Source organism: Castanea sativa, chromosome 5, assembly GCF_040712315.1.
Source record: "Castanea sativa cultivar Marrone di Chiusa Pesio chromosome 5, ASM4071231v1".
Classification (NCBI taxonomy): domain Eukaryota; kingdom Viridiplantae; phylum Streptophyta; class Magnoliopsida; order Fagales; family Fagaceae; genus Castanea; species Castanea sativa.
The window spans coordinates 60,990,965-61,003,716 of NC_134017.1; the positions used below are offsets into that span (position 1 = coordinate 60,990,965).

General features: G+C 44.2%; 1 protein-coding gene across 1 annotated transcript; it reads left to right on the forward strand.

Annotated features, from left to right (window-relative positions):
- Window positions 1–11,310: 11,310 nt before the first annotated feature.
- LOC142635550 (uncharacterized) lies at window positions 11,311–11,925 on the forward strand. Its single transcript, XM_075809688.1, has one exon. It carries the CDS (start codon window positions 11,311–11,313, stop codon window positions 11,923–11,925), a length of 615 nt encoding a protein of 204 aa, XP_075665803.1.
- The last annotated feature ends 827 nt before the right edge of the window (window positions 11,926–12,752 follow it).

Genomic DNA, 12,752 nt, shown 5'->3' on the forward strand with positions numbered 1-12,752 from the left:
GAATCTGGGCCCGGCGTGGTCTCCGCAAATCCCTTCGTGGATTTCCTGGAGGACGTACTTGGCTTCTTCCTCGTCGATACACTTTAAATAAGACAGGGAGAACCCTCTTTTGTATAAGGTATCATTCAAAATTGTAAATCTGGCCGCCCTTGCTTTAATCTTCCTGGCCTCCATTGAGTCATGAGGGAGATGCCTGTCTTGAAGGTATAAGACGATTGGTTCCATCCAACCACCTATGTTCTGGATGGAGAATACTGGGACTTCCTCGATGCTAGGGTATTTCTGAATTTCCATGAGAATTTCATTGTTCGTTGGTTCTTCTTCAGACGAGGCCATTTTGGCGACCTCATCCGCTACTGCATTCTGGTTTCTCGGGATCCGGACGAAATTCAACTTATCGAACCCACGAGCTAAATGTTTAATCAGCTTGAGGTACTTCTGTATCCTCTCTTCCTTCACCTCATACTCTTCCCTGATCTGCCCTATTGCCAGCTTCGAGTCACTCTGAATAAGCAGGTTCTTAATCCCAAGGGCTTTGCCAAGTCTTAGTCTCGTCAGTATGCCTTCGTACTCAGCCTCGTTGTTGGTTTCCGGGAATTTTAATTGGACTTCATATTGGAGTTTTTCTCCATTGGGGGTGTTTATAATGACCCCTACTCCTCCCCTCTTTTGGGCTGACGATCCGTCAGTCTGAATCGTCCACTGTTCCACCTCGTCTTTGCCGTCGTCATCTTCTGGAAGGGTGAACTTCGCTATGAAGTCTGTTAGAGCTTGCGCCTTGATGGCCGTTCTGGGATGGTATTTGATGTCGAACTGGCTGAGTTCGATTGCCCATTGGACCATTCTCCCAGCTGCTTCAGGCTTGTTCATGGATTTCTTGATAGGTTGATCCATCATTACAAGGATAGGGTGTGCTTCGAAGTATGGTCGTAGCTTTCGTGAAGCCACTATTAGGGCGAAAACGATATTCTCAATCCTGGGATACCTGGCCTCTGCTCCTTGGAAGGCTTGACTGACATAGTAAACTGGGAGCTGCTTCTTATCTTCCTCTCGAATTAAGGTCGCATTGACGGTCGTGGCTGATGCTGCCAGGTATAAATAAAGGTTTTCCCCTGCTTTTGAGGGACTCAAGATGGGCGGGCTACTGAGGTAACGCTTGAGCTTTTGAAAGGCTGCCTCACATTTGTCAGTCCAGGAGAAAGCTTGCTTCAATGTTTTGAAAAATGGGAGACATTTGTCCGTCGCTTTAGAGACGAACCTATTGAGTGCAGCTATCCTTCCCGTGAGCTTTTGGACTTCTTTGATGGTCTTGGGTGATGCCATGCTGAGTATTGCTTGTACCTTCTCTGGATTTGCTTCTATTCCCCTTTGGGATACCATGAATCCTAAGAACTTTCCTGAAGCTACCCCGAACACGCACTTACTAGGATTTAGCTTCATCTGGTATTTTCGGAGGGTATTAAATGTCTCTCCCAGGTCGTCCAAGTGAGTCAACTCTTCTTTGCTCTTGACGAGCATATCGTCCACATATACCTCTATATTTCTCCTGATTTGCTTGCTGAACATCTTGTTTACCAGTCTTTGGTACGTTGCTCCTGCGTTCTTCAGTCCGAAGGGCATTACCTTATAGTAGTAGAGTCCTTGGCTTGTGCTGAAAGCAGTTTTTTCCTGATCTTCCTTAGCCATCTTTATCTGGTTGTAACCTGAAAATACATCCATGAATGTTAGCAACTTATGTCCAGCCGTAGAGTCTACCAACTAATCTATCCTCGGCAGGGGAAAACTATCCTTCGGGCAAGCCTTGTTCAGGTCCGTGAAGTCTACGCACATTCTCCACTTTCCATTTGCTTTCTTCACCAGCACGACGTTGGCCAGCCATTCGGGATAGTAAACTTCTCGGATGAAGTCTGCCTGCAACAACCTGTTAACTTCATTCGTGATTGCTTGGTTTCGTTCGGGGGCAAAGACCCATCGTTTCTGTTGGACGGGTTTTTTCTCGGGGTCTGTCTTCAACTCGTGCTGGATTACCTGGCGTGGTATACCCGGCATATCTTCATGACTCCATGCAAATACGTCCAAATTTCCCTTAAGGAAACTGACGAGTTCATTCCTCATCTCGAGGCTCATGGTCGTACCTATCCTCGTCACCTTTGATTTTTCCCCCTCGATGAGTTCCACCGTTTCCAGGGCTTCCATGTTGTCTTCTTTTTCTCCCTCGATTGTCCATGTGTGGTTTTCTCCTGCAGCCAACACGACCTAGTAGCATTCTCTAGCCAAAACTTGGTCCCCTTTTACCTCGTCGATTCCGTCTTCGGTTGGGAATTTTATCTTTAGGCAGTAGGTGGACGTTGCTGCTTTCCACCGGTTGAGCGTGGGTCTCCCAATGATCACATTGTACGAAGAGGGGCAATCTACCACTAAGAAGTCTAGATGACGGGTCTGCTGCTTCGGGTAGGCGCCTATTGTGACTTTTAGCGTCATAATGCCCTTGGGATATACTCTGTCACCGCTAAAGTTGACGAGGGGGGACTTGAATGGGCGCAATCTACCAGGACCTAGCTTCAACTGTTGGAAGGCCGATAGGTACATAATGTCTGCGGAGCTACCGTTGTCGACGAGGATCCTCTTAGTGTTGAACCCTTCAATTGTGAGTGCTATCACCAGAAGGTCATTATGGGGCTGCCTTACTCCCCTTGCGTCCTCTTCGCTGAAGAATATATCCTGGTTCGTCCATCTTTGCTTCAATAGGGGTTCCATATGGACACTGTTTACTTGCCTCTAACATGCTTTCTTGAGGGACTTGTATGATCCCCCCATGAAAGGTCCTCCTGCTATTGTGCTTATCTCCTCGATCACATCTTGTGGTTGAGATGGGCGAATCTCATTCTTGGACGAGGACTCGCGTTAGCTCGTGTTGCCCTCCCTGAACCTGCCGGAGTCCCCCTTTTTTATGTACTTCTGAAGCTTTCCTTTTCGTATCAATTCTTCTATCTGTCCTTTCAGGTCTCGGAAATCCTCCGTGTAATGGCCGTGAACCTTGTGGAATCGGCAGTATTTGCTTTTGTCACGCACGCTTGGTGACGAGTGCAAGGGTCTCGGCCATTTTAGGTGGTGTTGATCCTGGATCTGCGTCAAAATCTTGTCAACAGGCATAATTAGAGGTGTGAATTTTATCGGTCGTGGAGCTTTCTCGTCTTTTCGTCTGTCAATGTCACCTCCTCGGCGGCTTGGGCGCTCCCTCTTTTGTCCCCTGCGTTCATCCTCCTTCCTTCCTTCCTTCTTTGGCTTTTCCTCGTCTACGATGGCCGCTAGTGCATCCTCAGCATTCATGTACTTTAGAGCTTTCAACAGCATCTCCGCCATTGTCCGAGGCGGATTTTTTGCTAATGAGACGACAAATTCTCTGGACTTAAGCCCTGCTTTAAATGTCGTCAGCTGGACCTTATTGTACGCGTCGTCTACCTCTAGGGTCTCTCGAGTGAAGCGTTTTACGTACGACCGCAAGGTCTCCCTCTCTCCTTGCTTAATAGTGAGTAGGTGATCCGCTGGTCTCTTGGGGCGTTGCCCCCCGACAAAATGGCGCAGGAAAGCATTACTTAACTGCTCAAAGTTGTCGATGGACGAAGTGGGTAATCTCGTGAACCACTCTCGTCCAGCTCCCTTCAGCGTAGTGGGGAAAGAACGACACATGATCTCATCAGGGGGCTGTTGAAGACCTAAGGTCGTCTTGAAGGTATTAAGGTGATCTTGGGGATCCTTGACCCGTCAAAAGGCTCGAGCTGAGGCAACCGAAATTTCGCTGGTACCGGTCGTTCTAAGACTGCCATGGTAAAAGGGGAGTCCATCGCTCTGACCATTTTATCTAGGCTTCGATCGGTCTTTTCTTTGATGGCATTTCTTAATTCATCCATCTCCTTTCTCATCTCTTGGAGGATGTCGGAATGCTATTCCTCTGGGGTTACCGTTCTCCGTCAGTCACTCCTTCCATGGCTATCCCCTTCGTCCTCTTGGACAGCTCTTGACCGATTCTCCTTTTGCTGTAACCTCTGTCTCATATCTTGATTCTGTCTGGTAAGTTCTTCAATGGTGGCCGCGAGATTTCGAACTTGCTGTGCCAAGGCCGCTGAGTCCTGGTTGGATTCCATCTGGAGCTGGTAGGAACCACGTTCTTATTGTATGAGAAAATCGTTCCCCACAGACGGCGCCAAGCTGATGAAGCAGTATCTCATCGGTTTCTCTGGAATTCGTCCAGATGGTTCCTGGCAGTACTCTAACGGACCTGTGGGAGCAAGAACTTATTCAAGTGGTCACCGGTGTGGTGCCTGCCACAACGCCTCCGATGGCAAAGTCAGTATGAAAGAAGGCAATAATCGAAATATCAAGAATAAATTAGTTCAGGTTGTGATGCTGTCTCCGTACCTTGTATTGGTGTCGCGAGGGTTTTATATACCTTTGGGGATTATAGCCGTTGGGGTGTTAATGACTCCCCTGATAACGTCTCTGGTGGAGTTATGGACTTTAATGCATTTCCACCGGTTCGTCCAGCTGGTCTCGTAACGGTTGGAGCTTTATTGACAGCATTGAATGGCATTAACTCTTTTTGATGACGCGGATACTAGTCATGTTCGTCCATGAAGGCAGCTTCGTCTATGCTTAACTTCGTCAGTCCCATCAATATATATATATATATATATATATATATATATATATATATATATATATATATATATATATATATATATATATATATTATATATGAAACCAACACTATACTACCCAAAATTTTCTATGTAATTAAAAAATTATTAATATGATAATGCATTTATTTTTATGTATTAGTTATGTACAAGTGGTGTATTAGTTATTTATGCAAAATAAAATTTTAATATTATTTTTATAAGATTTATATGAAAACAATTGATTTGAATTCTGAAAATTTTACCCAAGTTTTGTCATTTTCGAACCAATTAAAGCAAAGTCCAAAAACAGGAAAAAAGCAAATTTAACAAAACACAATCAATGTATTGCGTGTGTGTGTTTATCAAATAAAAAAGAACTCTGTATTGTCTAGTCATCCCACATCGATAATGTGTGATATTAAAAAGAGGTTTATCATTTGCTCTGCAAAACTAACTGCTGCATGTGGGTTTGGTGTTGGCGTGTGAGCATATTCCTTTATCTCATCCCCCTTTCTCTATATATATGTGTGTATGTGTGTGTGTTTATCAAAAAAAAAAAAAAACAATACGCAATCAATAATGTAAAAAATTCACAATACACAATCAATAATGTAAAAAATTCATTGATGCACCTAAGTTCATTTTCAAGTAAACATTTGTCAGTCCACTCGCAATAAGTTCATATTCTTAATTTTAATAATATTCAATTCTTATTTTTCTAATGACGTGTTATATAACTAAAATTGATTCCCTGATTATTATTACACATAATAAATAATTATTATAATGCATCTCACATGGCATGGGACATAGCTAAGTAGTTAAAAAATATATATTCATGCATGCCATCGCCTAGTAATTAAAAAATATAAATTCAACCACAAGACAAGTCAGACTATTCTAAAGCTTATAATGGTTTAAGGCTTAGAAAGTAAGATAATAGAGAAAATCATAATTTAAAAAATACACTTTTGTCCAACATGCAACTCTTAAATGATCATTGTGAATAGTGTAAAATAATTATAAATTTATATGAAAGTAATTGTCTATCATTTACAACCAACTATTTCATCAGGTTATGACAAAAATTTTCAAAAAATTGTGGTAGTAAATGAACAATTTTTCCAAAACATGGAATCCTTAAAGTTTCTTGCGTTATAAATAACTCTCAAAGCATTATTTTATTTATATATATAAAACTAATCTATAAATCAAATTATGAAGTCACCAATTGATTGATCGGGTCGCTTAAGGTTTATTTATATTTACTTTTGCTTGCTGTCAATAACTATACTTTTAGTAGTGAAGTTTATTTTAATGGGTTGAAACTCTCACAAAATATAATAGTGAAGTCTATTTAAATAAGTTAAACCAAATAAAAAACATAAACTTCTACATGTTATGTGTCTTTTTTTTTTCTAACGCTGTCTCCCTCGTGAGCCTCAGTGATGAAACTCTAGCGTCCACTTTATTGGTGGCCCCCTTTTCCCCACTTTGGTGGAAAATTTTCTAGCAACTCCCTCCCTCTCTTCTCCCTTTCCTTCTCCCTCTCTAGCGCTGAACCATGGACGATATCACTGGAAGATGGGCCCGCCTATCCCTAAACTCCACTGAACAGAAACTTGTAAACCTCACCACAGAGATAGAGAATAACAGTAGAATGCTAGTGGCAAAGCTCTTCACCAAACGCAAGGTCAACATTGAAGCCTTATCACGCACACTCCGGAGTATGTGGCACTCCGTCCAAAATTTCGAGGTCCGCGACCTTGGAGCAAACACAGTGCTGATACTCTTTGAGAGTGAGGCTGACCCACCGAAGATTCTTGCACAGGGACCTTGGTCCTTCGACAAATATCTAATCGAACTCTACAAACCCAAGGAGGAAGAATCTGTAGACGACGCCACCTTCACCAAGGCTTCTTTCTGGACACAAATCCACGGCCTTCCACTTCGGCGCATGAATCGGGCAAATGCAGAGGCCATCGAGACCACGCTTGGACACTTGAATAGGTTGATGTCTCCTCTACTGGTGAGTGTCAAGGCCGATACATTCGGGTAAGGGTAAACATTGATATATCTAAGCCCCTTTGTCAAGGACGTTTCGTGAATGTAGGTGACCTAGACCCACAATGGATCTCCCTCCAATACGAAAGACTACCCATCTACTGCTACCGATGTGGCTTGCTGAACCATGATGAACGCGATTGCCAGCTTTTGACTGACAAGATAGGTGCATCACACACAAACAACCAACAGTACGGGCCCTGGCTACGTGCCACCATGACAAACATCCAAAATCCACAAGTTGTGTCCAGCAAAATCCCACCACCCACCATACCTCCTCGTGCTCCCTGCCCAACACCATTCCCACAACACACCCCATCCTGTCCACAGCCACAAAATACACCACCCTCTGTATCTCCACACAATTCCCCGTCACAAAATACACCTCCTTCACTGTCACCACCGATACAACCCACCTCCATGGTTGCTACACCCATTCCACCACCACAAAATTCCCCACCATCTTCACCGCCCCCACCTCACAAGTAAACTCCGATGCTGGAAATGGAAATCGCGCGAATCTCGATAACTCATAATGACACTCCGAATTTAACGGACATCCTTTCAAATCCAAATATCTTTAATGCTCATATTTCGGAGATTGACCAAGAGTTGAAACACTCTCCTAAACGAACTTCACGCCACACATCCCCAGACGTTACGCACATTGATAACGTCACATATTCACATTCACTCCCATCATTTACACCACATAAAGTTCTCCATGCACACGTACTCACTTCTCATAAACATTCCCTCAACCATCCCAACATGTCAGACCCCATGATAACCACGAAAACTTCACTTTCCTCCACCTCAGCACCAACAAATGACCCAAAACCAAAAAAGTGGAAAAGACTTACCCCACCGACCCCACCAACTACTACTCTACCCTCACAAACCCATGGATTACCTACAAAAGACCTCAAACGTAAAAACTCCTCTGAAACAACAACTCTAGACAACACCTCTCTTGACAAGAAACTACGTCTGAATGTGGAGACGAAAGTTCTCAACAAACTTTTTGCAGAAAACCTGGGATCGGCAGTTGCTGCCAAGCAGCACCGCCAGACACAATGAGTATCCTCAGTTGGAACTGCCGGGGCTTGGGAACCCCCGAACAGTTAACGCTCTTAAACGAGCATGGAATAAAGAAGCTCCCATCTGTGTCTTCCTAATGGAGACCAAACTAACCACTGATCAGTAGAATGTTAAGAAACATGGTTGGACGTATAACCAAGGCATTGCTGTCTCCTCTGAAGGTTCAAGTGGCGGTCTTGCACTCCTTTGGAAACCTGGTGCTAAGGTATACGTAAAAAACTTCTCTCGTTGGTTTATTGATGCCCATGTTGTGTGTGAAACTACAGGTCTGACATGGAGGCTTACTGGCTTCTATGGACAATCTAACACAAGCAAACGTGAAGAAACCTGGACCTTACTAGAATCGCTAGGCCGATCTAACACTCTTCCTTGGCTTTGTGTTGGAGACTACAATGAAATTGTCAAACGCACTAAGAAACTAGGTGGTGCTTTAAGACCAGCCCAACAGATGGACCGCTTTCGTACAGTCATCCACCATTGCCGCTTCCTAGACCTGGACTATATTGGGTCTCCTTTTACCTGGTCCAGAAATCATCCTACGGAGGGTCGCACTCATATTAGGTTAGACCGTGCACTGGCTACTACTGATTGGTGCTCTCTCTTCCCTGGCACTACTGTTCATCATATCTCAATGTCTTCTTTGGATCACTCTCTGCTCTCGGTCCACTTCCTTCCCTTCACCGCTAGACCACGTCCTCCTGGCCGACCATTCTGTTTTGAAGCAATGTGGCTACGTGACCATCGCTATACTGAGGTCGTCCAAGAAGCATGGCAAGATGGCCTCCTCAAACTTGACGGTGCACAAATCACAAACTGCCTGGGCAGTTGTCGTGAAAGGTTGACAACTTGGAACAAGCATGAATTTGGCCATGTAGGGAGACAAATTTCTAGGTTAGAAAAGAAGCTACAATGCCTTGAGTTGAATGTCACCCAGAACGTAGTAGAGATTCAAGAAGTTCGGTCCGCTCTAAACTGCTGGTTGGATGTTGAAAGCACAATGTGGCATCAACGGTCAAGAGCTCAGTGGATCACTGATGGTGACCGTAATACCAACTTCTTCCACCAAAAAGCCTCAAACCGAAGGGACCGTAACTATATTAAGGGCATCTGTGACTCCAACGGGGTTTGGCAAGAGGACGACCAAGTTATGGAAGGCATTATCCTAGACTACTTCTCCAACATTTTCACTTCAAATGGACCCACAGATATCTCGACTACTATTGAAGCTGTCCAACCAGTAGTCATTGATGACATGAACAGTTCCTTAACCCAGGTTTTTCAAGCAGATGAGGTCTAGAGAGCTCTAAAACAGATGCATCCAAAGAAATCACCCGGCCTTGATGGTATGCCACCTCTTTTTTAGGAGCATTTTTAGTCTTTATCTGGTGAGTGCGTTACAACTGCTGTTCTTGGCTTTTTAAATTCTGGCATCATCCCTCCAAAATTTAATGACACACATAACCCTCATCCCAAAGATAAAAAATCCCACCAAGATAACCCAGTACCGACCCATCAGCTTAACCAATGTCATTTCTAAACTTGCCTCCAAGGTCCTTGCAAACTGACAAAAACGCTTCATTCCTCAAATCATTGGGGAAAACCAATGTGCCTTTATGTCGGACCGTCTCATCATTGATAACGTCTTGGTTGCCTTTGAAACAATGCATCACCTAAAACAAAAGAGAACTGGCCGGGTGGGGGAAATGGCTTTAAAGCTTGATTTGAGTAAAACCTTTGATAAGGTTGAGTGAGTTTTTTTGGAAAAAATTATGTATAAAATGGGCTTCCATAATAGATGGGTTAAACTCATGATGTAATGTGTTACATCTGTTGCCTACTCTATAAAAATTAACGACACACCCCGAGGCCACATCACCCCTACTACGGGATTGCGGCAAGGGGACCCCATATCTCCCTTCTTGTTCTTGTTTTGTGCAAAGGGACTTTCAGCTCTACTTCACTAGCACTGGTGTTCTTAAAGGCGTCGCTGCCTGCCCACGAGACCCACGTATCTCACACCTCTTCTTCGCCGATGATAGTATCATCTTCTGTCAAGCAGCCTTAGAAGAATGCAGCCACCTTGCGCATATCCTTGAAACCTATGAACTTGCTTTAGGATAGCAACTAAATAGGGAGAAAACTTCTCTCTTTTTTAGTCCAAACACACCACATGCAATACAAGAGGACATCAAGACTATGTTTGGGGCGGAGGTAATCAAGCAGCACGAGACCTACCTAGGCCTCCCATCCCTTGTTGGCCGCTCTAAGGTGAACACTTTCCATGCACTCAAGGAAAGGCTTGACAAGAAACTATCGAGTTGGAAGGAAAAAATGCTTTCTCAAGCGGGAAATGAAATTCTTATTAAAGCAGTGACACAGGCTATACCTACATACACTATGAGTGTGTTCAAACTCCCTGACACACTATGTGATGACTTGACTAGTATGATTCAACGCTTTTGGTGGGGACAATCCAATGGAAAAAACAAGATGGCATGGCTTAGCTGGAATAAAATCTGCACCCCAAAACAAGATGGTGGACTTGGCTTCTGTGATCTACCAGCCTTCAACATGGCACTCTTAGCTAAAAAAGGTTGGCGCTTACAGAAAAACACACTCCCTCATGCATCGTGTCTTCAAAGCACGCTATTTTCCAAATAGCGACTATATCCATGCTAAGCTAGGGCCTAAGTCATCGTATGCATGGCGTAGCATTATGGCCGCACAGAATGTTGTTAAGGAGGGCTGTAGATGGCAGGTTGGAAATGGAGTGTCCATCAACGTGTGGAATGATAGGTGGCTGCCTCATCCGACCACCTTTAAGATCTCTTCCCCTCCATGCGTCGTATTACCCGAAAGCGCCACAGTCAGCGATCTTATAGATGACATAGTGGGTGAATGGAAGCATGGCTTGATCAAAGAAGCCTTCCTCCCACATGATGTCAAAAAAATCCTAAGCATTCCTATCAGCAAAAATCGGAATGTAGATCGGCAGGTCTGGGCTTACACGCCAAAAGGAATTTTCACCATGAACAGTGCCTATAAGCTCACCTTATCTCTGCACTCGTCGAACACCACATAGTCCCCATCCACTAGCCATGACCGGAGCGCATTTTGGAAAAAAACCTGGAGTTTGCATGCTCCAAATAAAATCAAGACCTTCGTTTGGCGAGCATGTCGTAATATCCTCCCCACAAAGGAGAACCTCAGTCACCGGCGAGTGCTCGATGAGTCCACCTGTGAAGCTTGTGGGTTGGCCTCGGAAACAACTATTCACTTGTTCTGGGAGTGCACAAAAGCAGTTGAACTTTGGAATACCTCAGGCATTTCTTTTGATACGCATGGGGTCCACTTTCAAGATTTTACGGATTGGCTATGGTACCTTATCTACAAACAACATGTTGGAAATGACCTCCTTGAACTCATTCTCACCATCACGTGGTGCATGTGGTTTAATAGAAACAAAATGCGTGTGGGTCAGCCAAGACAAATGGGAAGTCAGATTCTCCGCAAAGCGCGTGGCATACTCAGTGAGTTCCAGCTTGCACATCACTGCCCACTACAACACAGGGAGGCCATGGACTCTCGCTGGGTCCCACCGTCCCCACCCTGGTACAAGATCAACGTGGATGCTGCTGTCTTTAACAACTCTGTGGGGGGGGGTGCTCTAATTTGGGACCATGACAGATCGCTGGTTCCTGCCATGAGCAAACACCTCCCATTACCGCTGGGCCCATTGGAAGCAAAGGGAAAAGCAATGGATGAAGCTGTCTCTTTTGCATGGGATATGAGGATCAGGGACGTTATCTTTGAGACTGACTCACAGATAGTTTTTGATGCACTTAGTGGAACCATCACTCCTCCAATAGCTATCGCGAACCTCATTGTCGGCATCCAACATAAGCTACACTCCTTCAGATCAACTCGTTTTCTCCATGAACTACGAAGCGGCAACAAACCAGCTCATACTCTGGCAAAATATGCCAAAGGAATTAATAATTTCGTAACTTGGATAGAGAAAAATCCATCCATTATTGAGTCTCTTATGATTCAAGATGCTATGTATTTCTCTTCACCTTAATAAAGTCATAGGTTTTTCATTGTTAACATATATAGTGTTGTGGGCTTTAGTCCCAACTAGTTTACTTGTTTAGCACTCTTACTTGTATAGCACTCTTACTTGTACTACACTCATATGCCTCCTATATAAAGGCACTCATGTATATTCTTTCAGTGAGAAATACAATATTATTCAATTCAGTATTTCTAACATGGTATGAAACCTTTGCTACGACCTTTTCTTCGCGATCTTGTCTTTATTGGTGTAACTCCATTCTTAATATTGCTTCGTATCAACAATTTGCCTGAACCTTTCGCCGTTGAACCTTCGAGTCTTCCGGACATCGTCCTCGGGTTCCGGACTGTAGCGCGCCGTTGGGGAGTTCGAACACTTGCAAAGACCTTTTCGCGGCACCGCCGTGAATATTGCTCAGATCTACCTGTTCGTGAAAACCTCACAGTCATCGGAGTCTCCACGCGCCCTCACGCGCCGCCACGTGCCAGATTGATCCTGCTCACGTCAGCTTGCCACGTCATCTGCCACGTCATCTTGCCACGTCAGCCTGCCACGTCATCACTGACGTCACCTTCCGGCCTTTGCTTGACGTCACCTTTTGACAGATTGACTTTGACCGTTGACTTTTTCTGGAGTTGACTTTTTGCGGCCCAGGTTCTCCTTACTCAGTTTTTCGCGTAGATTTCATTTTTGCAATCCATTTTTGCATATTTTGCTTCTAAATGAAGAATAAGGACAGGTCTTCTTCCTTTTGCAACAATCATCGCAGACAATCTAGTAAACGCTTTTGCAATTTTTGCAAACGTTTTGGCCATAATATTGAGACTTGCTTT

Excerpts from the sequence above, each read along its gene's own strand:
- LOC142635550 (XM_075809688.1), top strand. The coding sequence starts at position 11,311 with ATGCGTGTGGGTCAGCCAAGACAAATGGGAAGTCAGATTCTCCGCAAA.